The following is a 27562-nucleotide window of genomic DNA, read 5'->3' as shown; positions in this document are numbered from 1 at the left end:
CAATCCAACCAGGCTGTGCCTGTTTGGCAGGCTCCACATACAGATGCAACTGTGCCCTGAATTTGGTCCATAATCAATAAAGGTGAATGTTCTTTTAGTTTCCATATTTTCCGAGCCAAACACAATCTCTCTCATAGAAAAAAGAAAGAGGGAGGGCATGAGAAATGATTAAATATGTAATTTGTTTATACTAACTTTGGCAAATTTTGTGAAATAACAACGCATTTTACAGACTGAATGATAGGCCATAACATTTTACAGTATACTGAAATTTTTAACCAAACTCACTAAAAAAACCCTAGCTTGGGCATGAAACATGCATTTCACAAAGCTCCAGAAAACACAAATATATAGAAGAATAAAGAATAAAGAAAGGGTTGGCTGAAGTCCATTGACCTTTCCTTCTGACTGGACTAAATTTGTATCAAATCACTATTTTGGAGAAGTGAGAAATAACTTCTGAGTTGAAGTTAGTTAAAATATTAGGCCAAAGATAGCACTGAAAAATAAAATTTACCTGGCTATCATTTTTTGAAGATGGAACGGAGCTGCAAAAAATAAAATAAAATAAAACAGTTATTTTTAAGTATAAGTAATAACCACTGCTTTGTAAAAGAAAATAAAGGTTACTTTCTTACAGTAACTGTAGTTCTTTGAGATGTTCTGTACATGTTGACCCCACTCTTAGCATACATGCACCCCATATGCTGGAGTTCGGAATGTTTTAACCAGCAGTGTCCATTTGGCACTGCACATGTGCCCTGGATGCCCTTGTGCACTCCCTTCCCCAAGCACACAAAGAGCAGAGCATCCACAACCACCATTCAATTTCATAGATTCATAGATATTTAGGTCAGAAGGGACCATTATGATCATCTAGTCTGACCTCCTGCACAACGCAGGCCACAGAATTTCACCCCCCACTCCTGCACAGAATCCCAGTGTTCCTTCACTGCACAGAATCCCAGTTAAAGACTCAGAGCTACAGAGATGAAGGGTAGATCATGGTGTGACGTTATTGACATGAACTGTGACTGTATAGATCATTGTTGCACAAGGTCTTGCAGAAAGGAGGTCAAGTGGGTGGTCTATGGAAAAGCTGTAGTTTGCTGGTTATGATTATGCTGTCTATATGTGTGTATCATTTTTGTATTTGAAGTTATGAATATTGGCTATGTACTTGTATCCCAATGTGTTTGATTCCCTATGTGTTGGGATTCTAAGTATCCCAATGTGTTTGATTCTCAGTGAACCATCTGGTCAGCTTCTTGAGGAAGGACTACTCTCAGTAAGTGTGCAATCAAGAAACACTTAACCGACAATGGACTTTGGGAGACACCAATCCACATCTGAGCTTTCCTGGGAACATTCAAACTAACATGTAAACAATGGCATCGGCCTGCAAAAAGCTGAATCATTCATGGACATGTGACTTGCCCAGGTGGCTACAAACTCCACCTTGTTGCTGTGACTTTGCACAGAAAAACAAAGAGGTTTCTGCCCACAAGAGAGAGAATTTGGTCTATAGACAGCCTCTCCACCCCAAAGAGATGCCTGAAAGAAACTGGAACAAAGGACTGTAACTACGGGGGTCTGAGTGATTGCTGGACCCAGGCCATACACTACAACGTTGGTCTGAAAAGGATTGTACCTGAGATAACATCTAGGGTGAGAAGTTAGTATTTGTAATTAGATCCTTCGTGTATTAAATTAGCCTTGCGTATTTTGATTTATTTTACTTAGTAACTTACTTTGTTCTGTCTGTTATTACTTGGAACCACTTAAATCCTACTTTTTATACTTAATAAAATCACTTTTTGCTTATTAATTAACCCAGAGTAAGTAATTAATACCTGGGGGAGCAAACAGCTGTGCATATCTCTCTGTCGGTGTTATAGAGAGCAGACAATTTATGAGTTTTACTCTGTACAAAGCTTATACAGGGTAAACGGATTTATTTGGGGTTTGGATCCCATTGGGAGCTGGATATCTGGGTGTTGGAGACAAGAGTACCTGCTGAGTGGTGTTCAGTTAAAGCCTGCAGCTTTGGGGACATGGTTCAGACCCTGGGTCTGTGTTGCAGTAGGCTAGCGTGTCTGGCTCAACAAGACAGGGTTCTGGGGTCCCAAGCTGACAGGGAAAACAGGCTCAGAGGTAGTTTCAGCACATCAGGTAACAGTCCCAAGCAGGTCTCTGTGACCGAACCCATCACATATGGAATCTACATGTACAGAATATCTTGAAGAACTACAGGTTTCAGAGTAGCAGCCGTGTTAGTCTGTATTTGCAAAAAGAAAAGGGGTACTTGTGGCACCTTAGAGACTAACAAATTTATTTGAGCATAAGCTTTCGTGAGCTCCCAGTCTCTAAAGTGAGCTGTAGCTCACGAAAGCTTATGCTCAAATAGATTTGTTAGTTTCTAAGGTGCCACAAGTACTCCTTTTCTTTTTGAAGAACTACAGTTACTTTAAGGCAAGTAATCTTTCTTTCTTTATTTGTACCTGTGGATCCCACTCTCGGTGATTAGCTAGGAGGCAACTCCTTTAGGAGGTGGGAGTTTGGAGCTTATTGAAACAAAGATTGCAGCATTGCTTGACCAAATTGAACATCTAATCTGGAAGATTACACCAAGATGTAATGGTTGGCGACAGTGTGGACAGAACTCCATGTAGCCGCTCTGTAAATTTCAGCTATAGGGACTCTGGTAAGGCATGCTGCTGAGGCTGCTTGAGTTCTGGAAGAACATGTCTTAATGTGAGAGGGAGGAGTCAATTTCTTAGTATCATAGGACACCCTAATACAGTTTGAAATCCACTTAGAATGTCTTCGTTTCACAACCACCTGATCTTTGGACCTGCCCCCAAATGTCACAAAGAGTCTTAAGGGTTTACAAAATTGTTTTGTCCTGTGGAGATAATAGGACAGTGCTGCCTTCTTCATGTTCAGGCTATGAAGTCTTGCCTCTACCAGAAAGGAATGAGATTTAGGGGAAAGTATAACTGGTTTCAAAAAAGAATTAGAGTTCATGGAGGACGGTTACATCAATGGCTATTAGCCAACATGGTCAGTGATGCAACTCTGTGCTCTGGATGTCCCTAAGCCTTTGACTGCCAGATGCTGGGACTGGATGACAGGGGATGGATCACTAAATAATTGCCCTGTTCTGTTCATTCCCTCTGAAGCATCTGGCCTTAGCCATTGTCAGAAGACAGGATACTGGGCTAGATGAACCATTGGTCTGACTCAGTATGGCCATTCTTATGTAAAAAAACTGGTAGATGGACAATGTGATTGATGTGAAAACTGGAGACAACCTTAAATTTAATCTTTGAAAAGTGTATGTCTACACTGCAAAAAATAAAAACCCACATCAGCAAGTCTCAAAGCCCAGGTCCACTTCTCGGGCTCACAAAGCTTGCACTATGGGGCTAAGGGTCTCAGAGCCCAAGCTTTAGCCAGAATAGGAACATTTACACTGCTATATTTAGCCCCATTGTGTGAGCCTGGCTGAGGTGCTGAGGCATGCTGACACAGGTTTTTTTTTTGTGTGCAGTGTAGTCATACTCATAATTACTCTGTCTGTATGGAAGACTGTCTATAGAGGACCAGCAATCAGAGCCTGAATTTCATACAATTTCCATGCATAAGTGATTGTCATTGGGAACACCATAGTGATGGTCAGGTGATTAAGTGAACACGATGGCATGGGTTCAAACAGCCAACCAATCAACAAGGTAAGTACTAAATTCAGATCCCAAGTACGAAAACTGTTCGTATCAGGTGTGAAAATGTGTAATAACCCCTTCAGGAACCTGTGAGCAGCAGTGTGTGAAAAGACAGAGTAATTTTGGATGGGTTGGTGATGAGCAGATATTGCTGTTAAATGCACTTAAATCAAGCTAATTGATTGTCCTGAATGCATTAAAGATATAATCCAATATATCAGGAATCGAAGATCCTAATGGGCTAAGCCTTTGTTGAGCTGCCCAAGAGGAAAAATATTTCCGTTCTGCAACATGTGTGTGCCAAGTGGAGGGCTTTCTGCTCTGTAAAAGCAAATCTCAGACCAGTGCAGAGCAACTTCTGTCTACTGATGTTAGCCATGCAACAGCCATGTTGTCAGATGTAGAAGCAACAGGTCTGCATGAAGGACTAGACCATGATTTTGTGAGACTGTCTGGCAGAGATAGAAATGTTATCCACGGTTTGTTCAGGAGAGGTAGAAGTTCTGAAAAAAAAAATTGGCGTGGCTATGCTGAAGCTATTAAAATCAGACGTGTCTTGTCTTGCCTCAGTTTTCAAAGGATCCTGGGACTAAATGGAAATGGTGAGAAGGCATGCATTCCTGGAAAAGTGTTGGATATAGACCTCAGACTCATTACTCCTTAAGAGCAAAAGCTGTGAGACTTCCTGTTTTCCCTGGTCGCAAACAGATCTACCCACGAGACTACTCATTTTTGAAAGAGCTGATGCACAAGGAAGTCTTTTAGGGATCACTCAGACATCAGCATCACTCTTTTGGTCAGATGATCTGCCAAATAGTTGTTATCCCCTGGAATACATAAAGGTTGACTTGATACAGAATACACCATTCCCGTAGAAATAAATCGCCATCTAGTAAATAAGAAAAGCATTGTTCACCATTTTCTAACATAATAAAACCTAAAAGTTAAGAATCTGAATAAATGTCAGTTAAGATACACAATTGCTTAAATAATTGTGTACAAATATAGTGTATCCTCCTGTGACACTTTCTTAATATGCGCAGGACTGTGGGTGACCTTGTTACCCCCTACCTCCAGCGTAAGAGTCTATCTTGTGATAGCTGGGTTTGTTAGCTCCAGTACAACATCAACCTTTCAGCCACACAAGCACTCTCTTCAGGCCTCTGCCAGTCCAACCCTTGCCTTGCAGGTTAACATTAGGTGCACCCCAACCTTTTGGGCCCCCTTGAAGAGCGCTCCTCTCCCGTATCCTGCCTGCCACTGGATACCACAGAAATTACCAGGTCCGCTGTCTCCAAAGAGACAGTATGCACACCATCCTGTTAGCTCAGCTAAGCACAAACACTTTACTTTAATGACAGGTTTCAGAGTAGCAGCCATGTTAGTCTGTATTCGCAAAAAGAAAAGGAGTACTTGTGGCACCTTAGAGACTAACCAATTTATTTGAGCATAAGTGAGCTGTAGCTCACGAAAGCTTATGCTCAAATAAATTGGTTAGTCTCTAAGGTGCCACAAGTACTCCTTTTCACTTTACTTTAATATTACAGCACTGAGATGAATTTATAGCAAAACCAAGAATAAGTTTTTATTAATAAATAACAAAAGATTTAAGTGATACTAAGCAAAAATAATAGAAACATAAATGGTTACAAATGAAACAAAAGTATAACACACTTCTAAGAGACTACATATAACCTTATCAGGCTCCAGTCTTTGTCTAAAGCACTTTTGCTCACCCACAACCACTTCTCAGTGCCACTAACCCACATGACTGGAGATCTACTGTTTATGGATGCAAAGAGCGCTGACCTCTTTGTTTCCTCAGTGATGGATAACTAAAATGTCCTTTTGCTTCTTCTTATATACCCCAAAATTTATCATCTTTGTCACCAGAGTCAGGATGAAGCCCTGGGGTTCAGACTCCAGTGCATTCCTGTCATAAATATAAAGGGAAGGGTAACCACCTTTCTGTATACAGAGCTATAAAATCCCTCCTGGCCAGAGGAAAAATCCTTTCACCTGTAAAGGGTTAAGAAGCTAAGGTAACCTTGCTGGCACCTGACCCAAAATGACCAATGGGGGGACAAGACACTTTCAAATCTGGAGGGCGGGGGAACAAAGGGTTCGGTCTGTCTGTGTGATGCTTTTGCCGGGAACAGATCAGGAATGCAAGCCTTACAACTCCTGTAAAGTTAGTAAGTAATCTAGCTAGAAAATGCATTAGATTTTCTTTCGTTTAATGGCTTGTAAAATAAGCTGTGCTGGATGGAATGTATATTCCGGTTTTTGTGTCTTTTTGTAACTTAAGGTTTTGCCTAGAGGGATTCTCTATGTTTTGAATCTGATTACCCTATAAGGTATTTACCATCCTGATTTTACAGAGGTGATTCTTTTACCTTTTCTTTAATTAAAATTCTTCTTTTAAGAACCTGATTGATTTTTCATTGTTCTTAAGATCCAAGGGTTTGGGTCTGTGTTTACCTGAACCAACTGGTGAGGATTATGGTGCAGGGCTTGGGGGGGATATTTTGGGGGAAGACATCTCCAAGTGGTCTCTTTCCCTGTTCTTTGTTTAAAACACTTGGTGGTGGCAGTGTTTTGCCTAATCCAAGGGCAAAGTTTGTACCTTGGGGAAGTTTTTAACCTAAGCTGGTAAGAATAAGCTTAGGGGGTCTTTCATGCAGGTCCCCACATCTGTACCCTAGAGTTCAGAGTGGGGAAGGAACCTTGACACTTCCCATGCTCACTTCACATCCACATGTTAATTTGTTCCTCCTGCTTACCTCTGATGCAAATAAGCTGTCCATTGTCTCTGGCATCATCATGCTCAATTTACATTACAGAAAGGGAGATAACTATCTTCCCTCCTGTCTGGAAGAAAACCTGTTTCCCCCTTTGTTTGGGTATAGACTTTAAAGCATAGTATCTGTAAGTATCCATAATTCCTTATTAATACATACATTTCACAATGCCATTAATGACCAGTTTGTGACCTGCTTTCATTTGTATGTCACACCACATTCTTTATAGGTAAATATAATGACAGCAATATGTTAGGCATAGTAAATTTGTCAAGTTTGATAGGAACTGCTGTTACATGACAGTGAACCATTTGCCAGTGGGCATTTAGAGGCTGTTAGGGTCACACCTTCTGGTTAGAAAACAGAAGTACCAAATTTAGTGTAAAGGTTATTATTACATCCTTCTCATGTCAGTACTGGTGCACAGGGCTGAAACTAGTCTCTTCCATCCTTCTCTCATGTACTGCTGCCTGCCTCCATCTGCTCAATGTTGTTGAGATTGACTGTTCTGCCCTCCCTGCTCAGAGTTCTTCTTTAGGTTTCTCTTGGGGGCCCATGTTTCCTCACACCAGTTGGTTTCTACTTGACAGCTTCATGTGGGAGTCTGTGTTTTGGCATCCAGAGTACATGTCCCAAATATGTCCAACACTTCTTTCTAATTCTAGTGGAGATGAGGTTATATTTAGTTGCAAATAAACTTTTAGCCAATGAGAATCAATCTTTCTTTAGGAAAATAACTAACAAGTACAAATTAAAAAAAAGATTAAAATTGATTATTTAAATCAAAGTTCCTGCTTGCTGATTTAAATATTATTAAAATAGGTGATTTAAGTCACTTTGATTTAAATCAATTGAACCTGTGCGGCAGTCATAACCAAAGAACCTGGGGCAGGAGGAGTATAAAAATACTCATACCTTTTGGATGGGACTTGATATCTGCGGTCCTCTCTCCTAAATATTGCAGAGAGTGACACAGGTATAGCCCACAGATTTTTTGTCAAGTCCAAAATACCTTCATTTATTGACACTGCAACACAACCCTGAGTTACTGGCTGAAGAATATTAAGAAAAATGTACAAGATTTCCCTCCATCACCTCAAGAGGAATCTCAAGCATCTCTGCCATCCTCTTCAGAATGTCTCTGAATGCTCTAAAGTCATCCTCTGTAAATGGGGTAGAAGGAATGACTGGTCTCCTGTTCTGGTCTGGTGCTCCTGTTCCTCTGTTAAAATGTTCTGCTTGCAAGGCAAGTGTGGAGCTCTGTGAGTTTGTGCAGATGGTGACTTGTCCCTTGATCTTGCACAAGGAACTTTCAAAGGGGGTGGATACTGAAATTGTGGGGTCCAGGAAGGCCAGTACAACTATGACTGGAAATCACAAAGGTATGGCATTTAATGTTGGGGAAGTGGCATCCAAGGCACATGAGAAGCATCTGTAGCATGACCTGTATATTGTTCAGATTAAGAACTTCTCTTGCGGTGAACTCGAACTCTTGAATAGTTAGAAGAGTATGGCTGTGAGCTTGGAAAAGTACTGTTGCTAGAGGCAGCAGATGAAGAGTAGACTTGTTCAACTGGAGGTGCAGTTCCCCTTGGAATCACTGGAACTTGAGGAGGGCTGACAGGCTTCCCCTGAGATGAAGATAAATGGAGGGAAATTTTCATAACCAATGCCGTAGTCTCCAGTATCAGGGAAGGTCATGAAATATCTGATAAAGCAGATGCATTCAAGGGTGACACTGGTTCCGGAGTGATTCTAAGTTCTGTCAAATCAGTGAATGCTGTAGAAGTTGACAGTACTGGGATCATATACATTGGTACCAGTGCAATGGTCAATGCCATCATAGATCTCTCCCTAGTGGGTACTATAGTAGGTATTAAGGATGGTACCATAGCCATTGGTACTGGAATGACCCTAGAGGTTGCCAATTTTGGTTGGTGTGGCATTGGTTCGGAAGGGAAATCTGCCCCTTTAACAGTAAAGGGGGCCAAGGAACAGCCAGCCCTTTTCCAGGGTGGATCCCAAAGCAGGTGCTGGGAATCATCAGATCCAGCTGGGCAGTGTCAGGTGATTGGGTCTGATGATTACCAGCTAGGCAATATAGATGAGGGCCTAGCTTCATTAGGGTGACTGGGACTAGGAGAGTGCTAGGAGAACACCCTCCTGTAATTACAGTCCAGACTGCAGACAGTGCAGTGGAGGACTGTGAGCAGGTGGGAGGCCCTGTGGATGTCCTTAGGTAGTGAGGAGACCCTGACCACTTAACTGCCAAAGGCCAGGGGGCCCACAGCTACGCTGGGAGCAGAACAATTGCTTTATGTTTTCATTCCATATATTGGAGAGACAAGGTGTAATATTTTTTATTGGACCAACTTCTGTTGGTGACAGAGGCAAGTCTTCGAGCTTACACAGAGCTCTTCTTCAGGTCTGGGAAACATACTCAGAGCATCAGAGCTCAATACAAGATGGAACAGATTGTTTCGCATAAGTAGTTAACACATATTTCAAGGGACCTTCTTGTGCAGGGTGCTGAGCATTGTAGGAGATCTGCAGGTTTTGTATCTGTTGTTCTGGCAGAGTCTGGTGCCACTTGGAGTTGGTGTGCCCTGGTCTGTGGGGAGCTTGCTTCTGATGATGAGCTTGGAGAGGTTAGGGGGTGGTCTGAAGGCCAGAAGAGGGGGTTAAGGAAAGATTTATTTCAGCAGTCCCTCTATCCATACAAGCAGAGTGGCTCAGCCAGATAAGGAGAAGAAGGAAGAGGACACAGGACGACATGTTCCAAGAGATCCTGCAAGCCTCTGCTTCTTCGGACACCGAACAGAAGGCTTGGAGACAGCGTGGCCAGGGATAGAGTGGAGATGAAAAAGGCACAGGAAAAGGAGAGGGATGTGCAGCAGGAGTTTCTAGCACTTCTCAAGCAGCAAACAGCCATGCTGCAGACTCTTGTTGACCTTCAGGTTCAACAGTCCTGTGCATGCCTCCTTCTGCAGCCCTGTGATGCAGTGTGCTCCCCCCAAATGGCCCTGCAAGAGCTGAATTGGGCCATATGGGCTCAATCAGCTAATTAGGTTGCAAATGGGGAGCTATAGGCTGAAGGCAGGTAATCAGGGAGAAGCTCATCTGTGAGGGATAGGTAGGACTTCTACAAAAATCAGGAAACTGGAAGCAGAGGGGACTGCAGGGAAGGAGTCTGCAGTCACTCCCTGGGAGAAGGGAGGTGTGTTTGGGGACTGCAGAGACGAGTTGCCTAAAGTTACTCCCTAGGAGGAGGGAGTGAAGAGACTGGCAAATGCAGAGGAATGGGGAGGGTCAGGAATCATGGAAGCAGCTCAAGGAAAGGCAGCAAGGTGCAGGGAACGGACCTTGGCTGCTGTGTAGTAGAGGGTCCAAGTTGATTCCTGAGTGATCAGTAGCAGTTGGGCACTGCAAGTTTCCCCAGAGCAGTAGTCACTTGCTTTTCCACTGTCAGTACAGATCTCATTTTGGTGTCACTGCACTGGAGGGCTGGGGCAAGTTCTGCACACAGATCCAGGAATGTAGCTTTGCACATTTGAAAGTTCTGCAGCCACTACTTGTCATCCCAACCCTGCATGACAATGCGATCCCACAGTCAGTGCTTGTTTCTCAGACTCAGAACCAGCGCTCCACCATCTGCCGCTGCCTCGTGAATGCCACCAACAATCTTGAATTATTTCTTTCTATATCACATAGCAATCTAGCCTCCAAGGAATCGTTATGTTCCCCACGGCTGCTCTGGCAGCTCTGCAGATACTGCAGGATCAGGTTCCCCATGCTCACAACACTTATCACAACTGTGCAGAGCTGTGCAGGATTCATGTTTGTGACACAGATGGTGGACAGTAAGGAAGGACATGCGCGTTTTCAGGGATTTTGAAAAGAACTGCGAAATGTTATGGGATGCAGATGAAATTATGGGATAGAAAACAATGCATTACGGGATGTTGAAATTATGCTCCCAGTCACTCCTGGATGACTCAGTTCGGCCCCATGTGGCAAGGCAAAATATTCCCCAAACACCCTGCGCTAGACTGTGGTGAGTTACACAGAGGGATAGCTACCCATGGTGCACTGCTCTCTACATCGATGCAAGCGCTGCTAGTGAGGATGCACAACCTTGACACAAGGAGCATAGTGTGAACACACAAAAGCAATTTAATTACTGCGGCAGCTGTATGCTGACGTAACATAGGTCAACATAATTTTGTACTGTAGACATGTGTTGTGGGGCAAGTGCATCCTGTCCCCTCTTGGGGTGGGGCGGAGTAATTACTTTGCTGCAGTGGAGTGCTTACGACCACCGTTTGTCTTGACCACCGTGGTGAGGACTAATGGTAAAAGTCAATATGGTTATTCTCTCTCTCTCTCAGTTGTATGGCCCAATGGTCAGAGTCAGGGTGACGGCCCCTTCCCACACGGCCATGGGGCCCAATGGCCCGAATCAAAATGGCTTTCCGGTTCGTTGGGGTGTATCGCTGAGTGTTCAGAGTCAGTGTGGCTGCTTGGCTCAGCAAGGCAGTATGGCAAGAGTCAGGGACGCCCTCTCTCAGAGCTGTGTGGCCCAATAGACAGGATTGATAGGGTCGCCCTCTCTCGGGGCCGTGTGGCCTAGTAGTCAGAGTCGAGGTGGCTCCCTGGCTCAGTAAGGCTGTGTGGCCTAGTAGCAAGAGTCAGTTGGGCTGTCCCCTCTCTCAGTGCTGCGTGGCCTAGTAGCCAGAGTCAGTATCACTGCACCTTCCGTGGGACTGTGTGGCCTAGTGGCAAGTATGTCAGCGGGGAATCCGCCCGAAACACGCTGACCCCACTCGGCACCACAACTAGTCTCCCTGAGCTACTTCCTACCCGGTTCCTGATGCCAGGGTCCCAGGCGTCTCCGTGGGCTCTGGACTCCTCGCTCAGGGCGGCTGCCAACAGCTCCGCCTCGCCTTGGGTGTTCTCCGGAGTCTCAGCATCCCTGGCTCCTGTCGTCTGGGGCTTCTGCGGTTCCTGGGCTGGAGCTCGCAGCATGCATCCTCTCTTTGGCGGCCAGCCCTGAATGAGCTGAGCTGCTTCCTTTTATACATAGTCTGCAGCTGGAGCATGCCCAGCAGGGCCATGAGGGCATGGCCTCCTCGGCCCAGAGAGTAGAGTTAACCCTCTCCATATCAATGAGGGGCACGTGAGCTCTGTCACAACATTTCCTAGACAAACTAGTTAGGGTAACTCTGGCCTGGTCTACGCTACAGAGTTAGGTCAATGTAAGGCAGCTTACGTCAACCTAACTATGTAAGTATTTTTAATAACATTTTGCTCCCGCCGACATAATTGCTTCACTACGCTGACTTAATAACTCCACCTTCACGAGAGGCATAGGTCAACAGTAATGTAGTTAGGTCAATGCAGTGTCAGCGTAGACACTGTGTTGCTTACAACCATTGTTACTGGCTCTCAAACGCCATCCCACAATGCCCCACACTGACAGTACAATTGATACAAATGCTTCTGGTGAGGACGCACACAAGGAGCAAAGTGTAGACATGTGCAAGTGATGTAATTACTGTGGCAGCTGTATGACGACATAAGTTAGATCAACTTAGGCCGTTTTACAGTGTTGCTACTTTCTTGCTCAGGGTGTGAAAAAACACCCCCCTGAGCGCTGCAAGTTTCAGCGCTGTGAAGTGGCAGTGTAGACAGTGCACCAGCACTGATAGCTGTGCTTCCAGAGCTGGTAGCTACTCCCCTTGTGGAGGTGGGTTTTTTATAGTGCTGGGAGATCTCTCTCCCAGCGCTGGTGCCACAACTACACAGCCACATTAAAGCGCTGGGGCTGCAGCAGCACTTTAAAGTTGCTAGTGAAGACATACCCTTAATTTTGGAGGGTAGACATGCCCTTACACAGCGGAGAAAAAAGTTTGATCAAATTTGATCTCTAATTTGTTGTTGTACTGGAAGGTGTTAATGGCTGCCATCAAGGACAAACAGAGACCTTGTTAAAACTGATGATGTGTGTGTTAATCACCTTTCTTTCAGGTTAACTGGAAGGAGCAATTAAATTTCCTTTTATGTACTGAGACAAAGTGGATGAGGTAATAGCTTTTACTGGACCAATTTCTGTTGGCGAAGGAGACAAGCTTTTGAGCTACACAGACATGGGTGGCGGGTACCATAGGCTGGGGGAGGCTGTGCCTCCCCAGACAGTCAGGCATGGCCCCTCCCTCCAATGTTCCTTCTAATTTTTTACATTCATGTGCAGAATGAATTTTGTTATGTGCACCAATATGGAGGTGATGTGTGGCGGGGGTGGGGCGGAGGGGTTTGGAGTGTGGGAGGGGGCTCAGGGCTGGGGCAGAGGGAATCTAGCTGCCCACACTCTGCCCCCAGTTCCCACCTCCTGCTTCTGCTCTGTGTGGCCGCTCCAGGCTCCCTGTGGGGTGGCCCCAGCTTGGGCCTTGCTACCTACCCTCCTGGTGCTCTGGGGCTGGGGCTGTGCAGGCTGCCCGCCCATCGCTCTGGGGCTGGGGTGGGCTGTGGCTGTGTTGCCTGCCCTCCCAGTGCTCCGGGGCTGGAGGGGCCGTGCTGCCTGCTACAGGGCTGGGGAGGGAGCACTCTGGGGCTGGGGGAGCTAGCCTGGGCTGGAGGGGTGGAAGGGGCAGGCTTCAGGCTGAAGGGGCAGGGATGGGGGCTAGCCTCCCCCAGCCAGCAGTTCATGCGCTGCCATGTACAAAGAGCTCTTCTTCAGGTCTGAAAAAGGTACTCAAAGGGTACATCTACACTGTGGTCAAAAAACCCAGGGCACCCAAGTCAGCTGACAAGGGCTCATAGAGCTTGACTACAAATTGAAGTGTAGATGTTTGGGCTCAGGCTGGAGCCTGGGTTCTGACTCTCCCCCCTTGTGGGGTTTTATAGTCCAGGGTCCAGCCGGAGCCCAAACATCTGTACTGCAATTTTATAGCCCTGTAGCCCGAGAACCACAAGCCTGAGCCAGCTGACCTGAGCCAGCCACAGCTGTGGCTTTTATCACAGTGTAGACATACCCAGAAAGTCACAGCTAAATACAAGGTGAAATAGACTGTCTAGCATAAGTAGTTAACACATAAAAAATATTACCTCATCTGTCTTGTCTCTCTAATATCCTGGGACCAACACGGCTACAACAACATTTCAAACAACCTTTATGTACTGACAACTGGAAACAATAGGAAGACATTACCCAAGGCTGTATGACGAGGTCTATCAGAAGCTCAGACGGCATGTAGGCTGATGGGTTTCCCTGGGACTGACTGCAAAAGCAAGAGTTAGGAGATTGATTGGTTGCAGCTATGTTTGTTTGGGTGTGTGTGAGGCAGAAAGCCAGACAAGCAGTTTGAGCGTGGCCCTGATGGGGAGCAGAGAGACAGAGTTCCTTGGAGTACATTACTTCAAGAAAGACAAGCTTGGAAAATGTGAGCCAGGAAACTGCCTGCTGTTGTTTTTCTACTATGTTCAAAGAAACAGGACTTTTTTGTACATTCTTTGTAAATAAACAGGACAGCATCAAATAAATATACAACTAGTATCATCATCAATGTATCCTCCTACCAAAAACAACTCAGCAAACATTAGTTGGAAATCTTATGAAAAAAGATTCGATTTGCAGGACACATTTTAAGAGGTTCAATAGGTGATGCATGTTTTCAGGCCTGGAAGAGAAAGTAGATGGTAGAAGAATGCAAGACAGAAAAAAGAGCTAGGATGGACGATGTATTCTGGGTGGATCAAAAGGACTATTCATCCACAAAGTGATTAGCAGAGGACCATACAGAATGGGCTAACATGGTTGCAAACATCTAGTTACAGAGATGCCACATAAGAAGAAGTACGGAAACAACCTGGCAAGTCCTCAAATGTGGGCTAACTGTTCAGCCCAAAAAGGGGCAACATAGGCTACTGTCTTGACCTGGACCTTGCCAGTTTTATTCAGAAAGCTAAGAAGAATTTTTCAGCAAAGTTTGAAGAAAATTGGTTAAGCTGTCTTATTGTTAGGTTTTGAGTTACAAGTCATTAAAATATCACCCTCATAAGAAACATTGACTCACATCTGGCATTTCTTTATGTCCTACTAGCATAAAAAGGGCTTATTACTACCCTGACAAACTTTCCACATAGTAAGAAGAAACTCTCTATATGAACAAAATCAGTTGTAATTAAGTAAAGTTATTAATTAATGTTTTATCTAATTTTACTCCTCCAGGAATTCTGCACCACTGTGCACATGCAGAATTTATGTCCCCTGCAGGTTTTTTTTCTCTGCAGAAAATACTTTCTGTCAGAGAGGTGCTGCAATTATATCTTTTTCCCACCAGGGGCTACTGTAGAGCCAGAACAGAGGGCAACTGGCTCACTGGTGGTAGCACCCAAGTGGGTGGAAGAGTGGCTGCATTTCTCAAAGCAATATGCCCGCTGGGCCAGGTGAGGAGGCACAGGATATGGGAGGGACATGGGGCTTCTGGGGGAGCCACATAGACTGGGCTAGTGGGCGGGGACAGACTGAGGCTGGGGCTGAATGGGAGTGGGGGGTATAGGGACACATGGGGTGGGGGGGTGGCTGAATGGGGGTGCAGGGGCACATGGGGAGGGGTGCAGGAACATCTGGGGACAGAGGGAGGGGGTACAGGGACACATGGGGATCAGGGTGGCTGAGTGGGGGTGCTGGGATGCCTGGGGAAGGGGGTGCAGGGACACATGGGGACTGGAGGAAGAGGGGTGGCCAAGTGGGGGTGCAGAGACACATGGGGATGGGGGAAGAAGGGAGGCCGAAGAGGGGAGCAGAGACACATGGGGACTGGGGCAGATGTGCCTGACTGAATGGGATAAGCTAGAGGTCAGCCAGGGTCTGCATGAAGGAGTCTCCCCAACTTCCTAACAATCCCACCCCCCCCCCCCAAAAAAAAAAAAAAAAAAACCACCCCTGTTCCATACTTACCCCACCCACAATCAAAACCCTCCAGGTTCATTCCCAGCAATTACTTCCCTCTCCCTCAGTTCCTCCATTACTCCTGATTCCCCTAAGGATTTGCACTGCTTCTGAGGGGAGTGGGAAATACATTTCTGTATTGTAATTTAAATGAATTATTACTCAAAGTTCTGTATTAATATGCCTAATAAGGAATCTATTTGTCAAAAATCATTTCCTGAATCTTTTTCGTCGGCTGTATTGTTACAGACATACTTGCTGACAGGTATTTTGAAATAAATTACAAAAATAATTGAAACTGGTGTGATTATATTGTGTTATTCTGACAAATAAAATATGCAGAATTTTAAAATATTGTGCATAGAATTCTTAATTTTTTGTCGCAGAATTCCCCCAGGAGTGCTAATTTTAATAGTTACATTGTGTTTATGAGCAGCTTGCTCTCTGGCAGTGGGCTGCAGTTTAGAGATAACAAAAGGTTCTGTCTGTTCATTACAGCTCTAACAGATTTCCCTTAGCTTAGGAAGTAAAGACCTGGGGAGAAATCCTAGCCCCACTGAAGTCAATGGGGCAACCGGGCTGACTTCAATGGGGCCAGGATTTCACCTGTATATTCGTGGAGCTAAATTACAGTAGTACTAGTCCCAGCTGTGCACGTGTGTGGTTTAGCCACTAATTAATCATTTATAACAATGGATTTGTTGTTTCCAACTGTTTTTCTGCCAAGTAGGAAGAAAACTGGTCAAGCTTTCTTTGAGTAATTAAAAATGACCCTAAATATTGAGCCACTCAAGAGCAGTTTCATAGAGCTTGTCTACACATAAACCGCTACAGTGGCACAGCAGCACCACTGCAGCTGTAACGCTTCAGTGAAGATGCTGACAGGAGGGGTTCTTCTGTTGGCATAGGTACTCCACCTCCCCAAGAGGTGGTAGCTAGGTCAACAGGAGAATTCTCCTGTCGACCTAGCGGTGTCTGCACTGGGAGTTAAGTTGGTTTAACTGGTTCACTCTGGGCTGTGGATTTTTCACACTGATGAGCGATGCAGTTATACTGACCTAATTTCCTCGTGTAGACCAGGCCATGGTTTAAGTTGTAATTAGAATTTTAGTGTATGGCTATATTCACTTCCCTTATAATTTTGCATGGGAAAAAATATTTATTTCTAAGTTACTTTCAGGGTAAACTAAAATAGATATTCTTTTAAAGTTTCAGGGCAGTTAGCCAAACCATTTTTAAGTAATGGATGTTTTAAAAAAAAAAAAAGATACTTTTTTGCAAATTATCTACGACGACTCTCATTCACTGTTGTCTTGCACTGTCCTGAAATCTGAGAAGATACAAAGACATTACCTGACGTACTGCTTGCACACACTTTGGACCAGATTCACTGGAACACTCCAGCCTGCTTGCACTACTCAAGTAAGGCAAAGCAGCTGTAAGCCTGAATTAACTACCACTTTTCTTTTATAGAAAACCCTTATATCTGGCCCATACTTTTTAACTTAACTGAGCAGCATAACAAATGATTATTGACCATTTTTGTGTCAAATCACTAGATAAATCACAAAAGACATCCAAATACAATTAGATTATACATCTCCAAATATATACATATGGAGAGAAGGTCTCATATGAAAACACCTACCTCTGTGCTGGAGAACTTTTCACCACATACCACAAAAAGCAAGTCAAATGTTCAGAGATAGGCATATAGCGTTCCACATTCTCAAATGTCTAAAACAGGAAAAAAAACATACTTCATGTTTGTATATGATCGACATGATACCTACCACCTTTAGGCTCTGATCATGTTAACATTTATATATGTAAGTATCCTTATGTACACAAGTAGTCCTACTGAATTCAGTGAAACTAGCCATGTGCGTATGTGTTTGCAGGAGTAGGGCCCTAGAGGCCAAAGGTGAAATCCTGACCCGACTCAGTCAATGGCAGCTTTGCCATTGACTTCAATTGAACCAGGATTTCACTCCAAGTATTTTGTGTGTCCAGGTAACTACATATAGAACTTTTATATCTCATGTTTGTTACATTTGTTAATGTATTGTTTAGTTACAATTTAATGCAATGTTGGTGAAGAAAGAAACATAGGAACGGTTCAATCATGATACAGTTTCCTCTTATCTATTCCCTTTTTATTTCCTCTTACAGCTCTCTCTTTCCTCAGCATCGAACAATAAAAAATGAACCAGACCTCATGGTGGCACCAAAGGAGCATGAATCGCAATCTCCACTTCACCGAAGATATAATAATACAAGAGCTGCTCTACTTGGGGACTTCCCAGCCATTTTTCACCAAATCAAGCTGAGAGGAGCTGCATGTAGGAGCCTGATGAGGCAGGGGGAAACCTGCCTTCTTGTGCACTGATGAACCCCCAAAGAAAGGGAGAGCTACTGTTATTTTCATAATGATCTGTACTCTTCTGTGCTTTATCTATTAAGTAAAAGAGCAATGGTATTAGAGTCCTGTGCAAAATGTCCGTGTGTGTTACATACTTCACAACTACCAGTTGCCTCCTGAGAGAGTTAAACTATAACCCAAAAGTCTCACGCCCTCACTGGGATTCTGGGAGAGGGTGTGTTTACTGGGGTATTTTGCAGGTTAGCACTGACCCTGGGGCCTTAAGACAGGTAGGCTAAGACATAGTAGACTGAGTGTTAGTGCCCAAGAAATGTGCCAGAGAGGCCAAGGGAGAAAAAAGTGCAGCAGCCTGCTGAAACCCACAGAAGGTTAGAACACCTAGGTATCCAAAGGACTGGATTCCCCTCACAGCACTGTGGTGGGTGGTTGGCAGGGGGGAGCATGACCAGATCTGAGACACCTTCTCAGGAACATTGCACTGGAAGAGATTTTTTTCTGTTACTCTGATTAACTGTCGAAAGTCCATATGTGTTCACTGTCCAGTATGTATGGACTTGTTTTTGGGGGGATCCTACATTGGAGTGACCTATGAACGGAGCTGCCTGGGGAGGGGGGGAAGTGGGGCAATTTGCCCCAGGCCTCAGGCCCTGCAGGGACCCCAACGAGAATGTCTGAAGTCTGAGGTCTGAGACAGGGAAGGGGCCAGTAGCGTAGCTAGCAGGGCAGTGGCCACTCTCCCACTGAGCACAAGTGACGCCTTTTAAAATTTTTGGCACCTTTTTAATTTTTACTCACCCAGCGGCGCTCCGGATCTTTGGCGGCAATTCGGCGGCAGGTCCTTCAGTGCTGCCGAAGACCCAGAGAGAGTGAAGGACCCGCCGCTAAAGTGCCACCGAAGACCCGGAGCGCCACTGGGTGAGTACAAGCGGCTGGCACCTTTTTTATGTCCGCTCCCCCTGTTTGCTCCACCTGGCTACGCCACTGGAAGGAGCCCCTGAAATTGTTTTGCCCCAGTCCTCCTGAATCCTCTGGGCAGCTCTGCCCATGAATACTAGATTGTTTTGGGGAGACTTAGTAATCATTGATCACATTCCTCCCTTGGATCTTTAGAAAATATTTGCTGGAAGACATTTTCCACGGGCAACTGTTACAGGAAGTGTTAGAAGTATGTGCAGAGCAACAAAAGCATTTGGAAAGAGGGTGATCATCTGATTTGTGCACATATATTCCAGAACAGCCTTTGGAGTTGATCCTGCTGAAATGTGTCTTGAAAGGGCTTTCAGTTCATCACCTAAATCACTCGCATCAATATCGCGCATATCATCATGTGTCAACACTGTCTCTAGTGCCCTGCATTGCTGGTGTAGGTCTTCTTCAGGTATAGTGAGGAGTTTTGGAATATTATACAACCTCCCAAATATACTGCTGTGTTCCTTGAGCTGCATGAAACGTTCTTCAACTGACTGTATTGCACAATTAGCACCTGGTTAAAGAATTCAACTTTGAATTGTTGTTTGGGGTCTCTTATGGGATTATCCCGTGCCTCATAATCAAAATGTCTTCTTCTTCGGTGACTTTTGTATTCTTGAATGGGTGGGAAAATAGCTTCAGTGTGAGGTTCCTCTGCCACCTTCTGTGCACTCTTCAGAACATTTTGAAATCCCTCATCTGACCGGTAAGACTGTAGGTATGACTTTGCTTTGTCCAGTTGTTCCATTGCTCCAGATATATCAAGGTCAACACCTTGGAGTCTCTTGCTTACAACATTTATTTCAAACAGTATGGCATGCCACAACACTAAGCCACACACAAAAATGAAATTATGTATGATTCCGGTGATTCCATTTCCCTCTGCCACTGTTCTCCCACAAACAGTTCCTGTCATAGCGTTATCCTCCATAATGGCAACTATGGCATCATCTATCTTCCCAATTTGGTGTTTGATAGACTTTATCGCCTCCCCTCGACTTTCCCATCGTGTGGCACTCAGTGGTTTCAGTGTCAGAGAGGATGTTCCCAGACATTGCTTCAAAATTTGCCATCGATGAGTTGATGCAGAGAAAAATACAAAGATGCTTTGAATGACATTAAAAAATTCAGCAGCCTCACTAGAAGCTGATACTGCCTCACTGACCACCAAGTTCAATGAATGAGAACTGCATGGCACAAAAAAAGCTCGAGGGTTTAACTCTTGGATCCGTGTCTGCACTCCTCTGTTCTTTCCTCTCATGTTGGCACCATTATCGAAGCCCTGACCTCTCATGTCAGCTATCGCAATTCCCGTATCTTCCAGCTTTTTAAGAAGCACATTTGTCATACCAGCTCCTGTAGTATCATCAGTGTCAATACATTCTAGAAAATGCTCTTTGACAGTCTCCACTGCAGGGACATTTTCACTAGGTTCTGTTGTTGTTACAAAACGCACCATTAAAGTGATTTGTTCCATATGGCTGGTGTCAGGTGTGCAGTCCAGAATAACAGAGTAATATCTTGCTGACTTCAAATCTGCCACAATCTTCTGTTTGACTTTTGTTGCCAGTAACTGTATGATCTCATTTTGAATTGTTTTTCCAAGGTAGTGGTGTGTGTACATTTCTTGGGCGGTGACTCTTCTTAGATGCTCCTGGAGTACAGCATCAAACTCAGCCATCAGCTCCACAATTTAAGGAAGTTTCCATTGTTTGGCACATACAGCTGATCTGAAGTGCCACTCAGTGCTAGATTTTTGGTAGCAAGCATTCTCAAAATGGCAATGAGCCTTTTCAGAACATTTTGCCAGTAAAGAGACTCTGATGCAATCTTCTCTTGATGCTGATCGTCTATGGTGGCCTTTAACCTTCGTCCCATCTCGAGCTCTTTCCACCTATGGAAGGCTCTCTGGTGATTTGCTGCCTTCTCATGGCATGCCAGATTTCTAACCTGATTTTTCCAATCCTTTGTTCTTGTAGAACCCAATGTGGCTGGAACATTAGACTGGAAGAGTTTGCAACAAAAACAATATGCAGCATTCTGGGTTTTTGAGTACATAAGCCATGGCCTCTCCACTTTGTCACCATTGGGGATTTCATGCCAGTAATGTGTTGGATGGAAACTTCTATTTTCATTGTCTTTGGGGAACATGAAGTTTTTCACTTGCTGTGGCCCATGCAGTACAAGTCCCTCAGGCTACTGCTCAAGTGGGTCCACAGTCCTGGATCACCTAGACTTAAGGAACTAAACTCAGCAGCAGCTGTTTCTTGCGCCTCCACCACACTCTTCTCTGATCTACACTTTTCTTCAGGAATGTGCATGGTTACATCCATTTGAGATGGAGATATGGATACTGCAGTAGCTGCCAGGTCACCTGCACTCTGACTAACTGGAAAATCAGGCATGTCCTCGCCAGTCACATCCTCACAAGGCTCACCGTGAACATTTGTGTCTATGTATCTCAGGAGGGCTCCTTCCTGCTTAGATAGAAAAGCTTCCTTTGCTTGCTTTCTTTCTTTTTCTGAATGCTGCCCCAGAGGGGCATTTTCTTCTTTCACTCATGACTGCTGTTCTGTGCCAGCTATAGTGGCTCTCAACACTCATTTGAAGGGGACAAATAAGCAGGCTGGTAGCAGGGCCTGAGTGAGGGAAGATATCAGCATCTTAAGGGCCTAACTGGCTCCAACTACGTCAGTTGACTGCCTCTTCAAGGAAGCAGCAGGAAACAGGAAGCTTCTTGAGAAGCTGGTGTTAATCAGTCCAGGCTCCTGGGGGTGCTAGAGAGGTACATCAGAGGCTCCTCCTCCTCTCTCTCCCTACAGCTCCTGCTGCTTTCTGTTGTTCCCTCTCACCTTTTCTCCTACCTGCCTGCTATGTCTCTTGTGCCCTTCTTCCTCCAGCACAGCACTCCACCATCTCTGTGCATCTAGAGCAGAGAGCATACATATGCACCAGCAGCAGACACAATTTTCTACACTCTGGGTCCTAAGTGGCGCCCCACCCCCCCAGTCTGGCACCTGAGGCGGCCACCTCAGTTCGCCTCATGGTAAGGCCAGCCCTGCTGGGACCGCAGGAGGATGCTACCCAGGGTCCATGAGGGGACACTACTAAGAGACCAGGCACCACAGGGACATGGTCCATAGGGCTACATGCCCCAAACTAAAAGGACCACAGTAGGAAGTAGCCCAGGGCAATGAACGTAGACTCCCTGCTGGGAAGTCCCCTACTAAAGGGTGATTTACACAGAGCCGTGGGCTGGGACCTGGTGGAATGGGACATCCTGGATCCCCCCTACCTGAGAGGCTGAGGCCCTTTGTTCACAGAAGCAGGGGCAGGAAGCCAGGTACTCCGACCACTAGGTTGACTGGCCCTCCAAGCCCCATCCCCTTCGCCCTGCCCATTACAGTGCTCTTCAAAGAACTTCCATGAGAGTTGATGTCAAGGTTTTGGTCAGCAGCCAAGTGGGCTCCATGCTTAAAGAAAGCCTGATCCCTAAGGATTCTGTGATGGTATCCCATAAAAGGAGATAGCCAAGGTTCATGAACAACCTCAATGGACACAACTGTGTAGAGAGGTTTAGCTTGCATGCTAGAGGGCCTAGACATAAAACATAGTGAGGACCCATGAAGAACAAAAAAAAAAAAAAAAAAAATTGATAAAAAGCTAAATTTATTTCTTCCCCTCTTTGGGGTGATTTAATGAGTATGTTTAAGTGTTCTTTATTGTCTAAAACACCAATTGTTAGTAGAAACTTTTAAAATAACCACATCCCACTGAGCTCCCTCCTCCCACAATACTGCATATATTCTGGATAAAATAAAAAAATAATAATCATAGTCAAATCCCAGGAACTTCATGGCAAACTTAACCAAAATTCTGTGGCAAGATCCCTGCAATCAGTGGCATGCGAATGCAACAGATTGGAGATTCTGTGAACGGCACACATAAATTTAGAACTGAGGCTTCTACTTAACTAAATATGCAAATGAATAATGCATTCACTATAGTATCACATCACATTATTTAATTCGACATTAGACCCAATGTACACTGCTCCTAATTTGCTAACTTTCTTTGTATTGCAAAATTGGATATAAAAATCCCGAACACAGTATCATAGAAATGTAGACACCCAGAGCATCGGGTTGCACCCCTGACCATCTTGGCTAATAGCCACTGATGGGCCTATCCTCCATGAATTTATCTAATTCTTTTTTTAACCCAGTTATAATTTTGACTAGGGCTGTCAATTAATCACAGTTAACTCACGCGATTAACTCAAAAAAATTAATTGTGATTAAAAAAATTAATCGTGATTAATCACAGTTTTAATCGCACTGTTAAACAATAGAATACCAATTGAAATTTATTAAATATTTTGTATGTTTTTCTACATTTTCAAATATATTGATTTCAATTACAACACAGAATACAAAGTGTGCAGTACTCACTTTATATTATTAGTATTACAAATATTTGCACTGTAAAAATGATAAACAAAAGAAGTAGTATTTTTCAATTCACCTCAAAGAAGTACCATAGTGCAATCTCTATCATGAAAGCGCAACTTACAAATGTAGATTTTTTTTCTTACATAACTGCACTCAAAAACAAAATGATGTAAAACTTTAGGGCCTAGAAGTCCACTCAGTCCTACTTCTTGTTCAGCTTAGCGAAACAAGTTAGTTTACATTTATGGGAGATAATGCTGCCCGCTTCTTATTTACAATGTTACCTGAAAGTGAGAACAGATGTTCGCATGGCACTTTTGTAGCCGACATTGCAAGGTATTTACGTGCCAGTTATGCTAAACATTCATATGCCGCTTCATGCTTTGACCACCATTCCAGAGGACATGCTTCCATGCTGATGACACTCTTTAAAAACATAATGCATTAATTACATTTGTGACTGAACTCCTTGGAGGAGAATTGTGTCTCCTGCTCTGTGTTTTACCGGCATTCTGCCATATATTTCATATGATAGCAGTCTTGGATGATGACCCAGCATGCCTTTTTAAGAACACTTTCACTGAACCTTTGACAAAACGCAAAGAAGGTACCAATGCAAGATTTCTAAAGATAGGTACAGCACTCAACTCAAGATTTAAGAATCGGAACTGCCTTCCAAAATCTGATCGGGATGGGATGTGGAGAATGCTTTCGGAAGTCTTAAAAGAGCAACACTCCGATGCGGAAACTAAAGGACCTGAACCACCAAAAAAGAATATCAAAGAAGATGCTGGTGGCATCTGACTCAGATGATGAAAATGAACATGCATTGGTCTGCTCTGCTTTAGATCGTTATTGAGCAGAACTCATCGTCAGCATGGACGCATGTCCTCTGGAATGGTGGTTGAAGCATGAATCTTTAGCGCATCTGACAAGAAAATATCTTGCAACACCAGTTACAACAGTGCTATGCAAACGCTTGTTCTAACTTTCAGGTGACATTGTAAACAAGAAATGGGCAGCATTATCTCCTGCAATTGTAAACAAACTTGTTTGTCTGAGCGAATAGTTGAACAAAAAGTAGGACTGAGTGGACTTGTAGGGTCTAAAGTTTCACATTGTTTTATTTTTGAATGCAGTTATATTTTGTACATAATTCTACATTTGTAAGTTAAACTTTCATGATAAAGAGATTGCACTACAGTACCTGTATTAGGTAAATTGTAAAGTACTATTTCTTTTATTTTTACAGTGCAAATATTTATAATAAATAAATATAAAGTACTGTACATTTTGTATTCTGTGTTGTAACTGAAATCAATATATTCGAAAATGTGGAAAACATCCAAAAATTTTATATAAATAGTATTCTATTATGGTTTAACAACACAATGAATTGCGCGATGAATCGTGCGATTTATCACGATTAATTTTTTTAATCACGCGATTAATCGCGATTAATTTTTTTAATCACTTGACAGCCCTACTTTTGACCTTCACCACATCCCCTGGCAATGAGTTCCACAGGTTGACTGCATGTTGTTTGAAGAAGTACTTCCTTATGTTTGTTTTGGTTATTAATTTAATTGGGTGACCCCTAGTTCTTGTGTTACGTGAAGGGGTGAATAACACTTCCTTATTCACTTTCTCCACTCCATTCATGATTTTATAGACTTATGTCCCCCCTTAATAAAATAGGTAATGATAATGGTAATGTTGATAATGAAATTTGCATTATTTGAGTTGTGGATGTGGCTTAGATGCTGGCCAGGTCACTGACAGTGTTCAGTCCCTTCCAGGGAAGTGGAACCTCCAAGTCAAAGTTCAACATAAACACAAACCAAAAGAATCTTCAGCGCTGTTGGGCTCAGTTTTCAGCCTCCTTCCTTTCAGGAGGACCCCACCTGCAGCAGCTCATCCTAACACCCACCCACCAACAGGTTCATGGTAAAAAAACAAACTAATAGTCAGTGACAGGCCTAATCTCCCACAGGGAGGTCCTAGCAGATCACAGTCTTTAGTCAGCTCCTGGCTCTCCCTAGGCTTCTCACACAAGGGAGCTGCCAGTCTATTCTCCTTTCAAGTCCATTCACAAACGAGCTCTCTCCCTTGTTCAAGTGCCCCCCTCCAACACTGACAGCTCTGCAGGAGAAGAGGGTGGAGCTGCTTGAGCCCACATCATCCTATTAACCTTGGCCAATGTGGTGTTTGTATACCACATCACACACCTCAATATAATGAATGGGGGCTGTTCAGACATCTCTGAGCTATTGATTCAGTCTGTTAGCAGACTCAGGAACACATCACTGCATTGGTTATACTCAGCTGACATTTGGAAGGTTTCTTTCACAACCATTAGGGCTAGAAAGATTTGATTCTGGAGCAATACTATGAAGCTAATCATAGTAACATGGGACTGGAAGGAACCTCGATAAGTCATCTAGTCCAGTCCCCCGCACTGAGTCAGGACTAAGTGTTATCTAGACCATCCCTGACAGGTGTTTGCCTAAGATGATAATAAAAACCTCCAATAATGGAGACTCCACAATCTCCCTAGGTGATTTGTTCCAGTGCTTAACTACTCTTACAGTTAGGAAATTTCTCCTAATGTCTAACCTAAATCTCCTTTGCTGCAGTTTGAGCCTATTACTTCTTGTCTTGTCCTCAGTGGATAAAGAGAACAATTTATCACCCTCCTCTTTATAACAACCTTTTACGTACTTGAAGACTGTTATCGTGTCCCCCGTCACTCTTTTCTTCTCTAGACTAAACAAACCCATTTTTTCCCCAATCTTTCCTAATAGATCATGTTTTCTAGACTGTTAATAATTTTTGTTGTTCTCCTCTGGACTTTCTCCACTTTGTCTACATCTCTCCTGAAGTGCGGTGCCCAGTACTGGACACAGTACTTCAGCTGAGGCCTGATCAGCGCTGAGCAGAATGGAAGAATTACTTCTAGTGTCTTTCTTATAACACTCCTGCTAATACGTCCCAGGATCATTAACATTTTTTTGCAACAGTATTACACTATTGACTCACATTTAATTTGTGATCCACTGAAGTGGACTCTGTGGCAAATACTGCAAAATACTAGGAACACATGGACCTTACCACAGTGCACTATGAATTTCTTATAGTTATTATTGACAGCTTACCTCATTGTCAACTTTTGGTCTAACTGTGTGAGTTCCAGGAACTGGACAGTTCAGTGTTGTTGTAGGTGAACTACAGTAATTAAAAAACAAACAGCCAGGTATTTAATACTAATTAACACCAGACATATGCACTTCTGACTGGTCCATTCAGTCTTAACTTTGACTCAGGACCTAATTCCTCCCCTATCTCCATCTTTCAAACTGAGCAAACCTTCCTCTTCCTTATTCCCCAACAATTTTTTTTAATGTACTATCATTAGATTGCCCGTTCAGTTCAAAATCAATGTGCTCAGCTTTTTAGCTTAGCCTTAATCTACACACTATTTCAGGTAGAGCTGATATTTTTTATACCATAATAGTTAAATGAGTACAATCCCTAGTGTGAACCCAGTTATGCCAGTGTATAGGTGTCTTATACCAGTATAGCTTATTTCCGTTCATTTATGAGACAAAAACCTGGTCTACACCTAAAACTTAGGTTGCCCTAGCTACCTTGCTCAGGGCTGTGAAAAATGTCATGCCCTGTGCAACATAATGAAGCTGAACAAAGCCCCATGTAGATACCAAAATGTTGATGGAAGAATTCTTCTGTCAACCTAACTACTGCCTCTCAGAGAGGTGGATTTACTACAGTGAAAGGAAAACCCCTTCCATCACTGTAGTAAGTGTCTATGCTACTGCTGCAGCTGCACCATTGTAGTGTTTGTACTGTAGATATACCCGCAAGGATGGCCTCACCATGAGGCGAACTGAGGTGGCCGCCTCAGGTGCCAGACTGGGGGGAGGGGCGCCACTAGGTCCCAGAGTGTGGAAAATTGTGTCTGCTGCTGGTGCATATGTATGCTCTCTGCTCTAGATGCACAGAGATGGTGGAGTGCTGTGCTGGAGGAAGAAGGGCACAAGAGACATAGCAGGCAGGTAGGAGAAAAGGTGAGAGGGAATAACAGAAAGCAGCAGGAGCTGTAGGGAGAGAGAGGAGGAGGAGCCTCTGATGTACCTCTCTAGCACCCCCAGGAGCCTGGACTGATTAACACCAGCTTCTCAAGAAGCTTCCTGTTTCCTGCTGCTTCCTTGAACAGGCAGTCAACTGACATAGTTGGAGCCAGTTAGGCCCTTAAGATGCTGATA

At 44.0% G+C, this 27562-nt stretch overlaps 1 protein-coding gene across 1 annotated transcript in view; it reads right to left on the bottom strand.

The window, feature by feature from the left end:
• Nucleotides 1-27562, bottom strand: part of CATSPERE (catsper channel auxiliary subunit epsilon) — a 76719-nt gene that overhangs the window by 36483 nt on the left and 12674 nt on the right. Inside the window, exons 4-6 of the mRNA XM_043543369.1 lie at nt 26435-26504; nt 17125-17213; nt 518-548 (exon numbers count right to left, since the gene is read on the bottom strand). Of these exons, the coding sequence (XP_043399304.1) occupies nt 518-548; nt 17125-17213; nt 26435-26504 (190 nt within the window). The remainder of the gene's footprint in view (nt 1-517; nt 549-17124; nt 17214-26434; nt 26505-27562) is intronic.

The sequence above is a fragment of the Chelonia mydas genome, chromosome 3, assembly GCF_015237465.2.
Source record: "Chelonia mydas isolate rCheMyd1 chromosome 3, rCheMyd1.pri.v2, whole genome shotgun sequence".
Classification (NCBI taxonomy): Eukaryota; Metazoa; Chordata; order Testudines; family Cheloniidae; genus Chelonia; species Chelonia mydas.
Note: the sequence above shows the minus strand (reverse complement) of the source record. Positions and strands in the feature narration are given on the sequence as shown.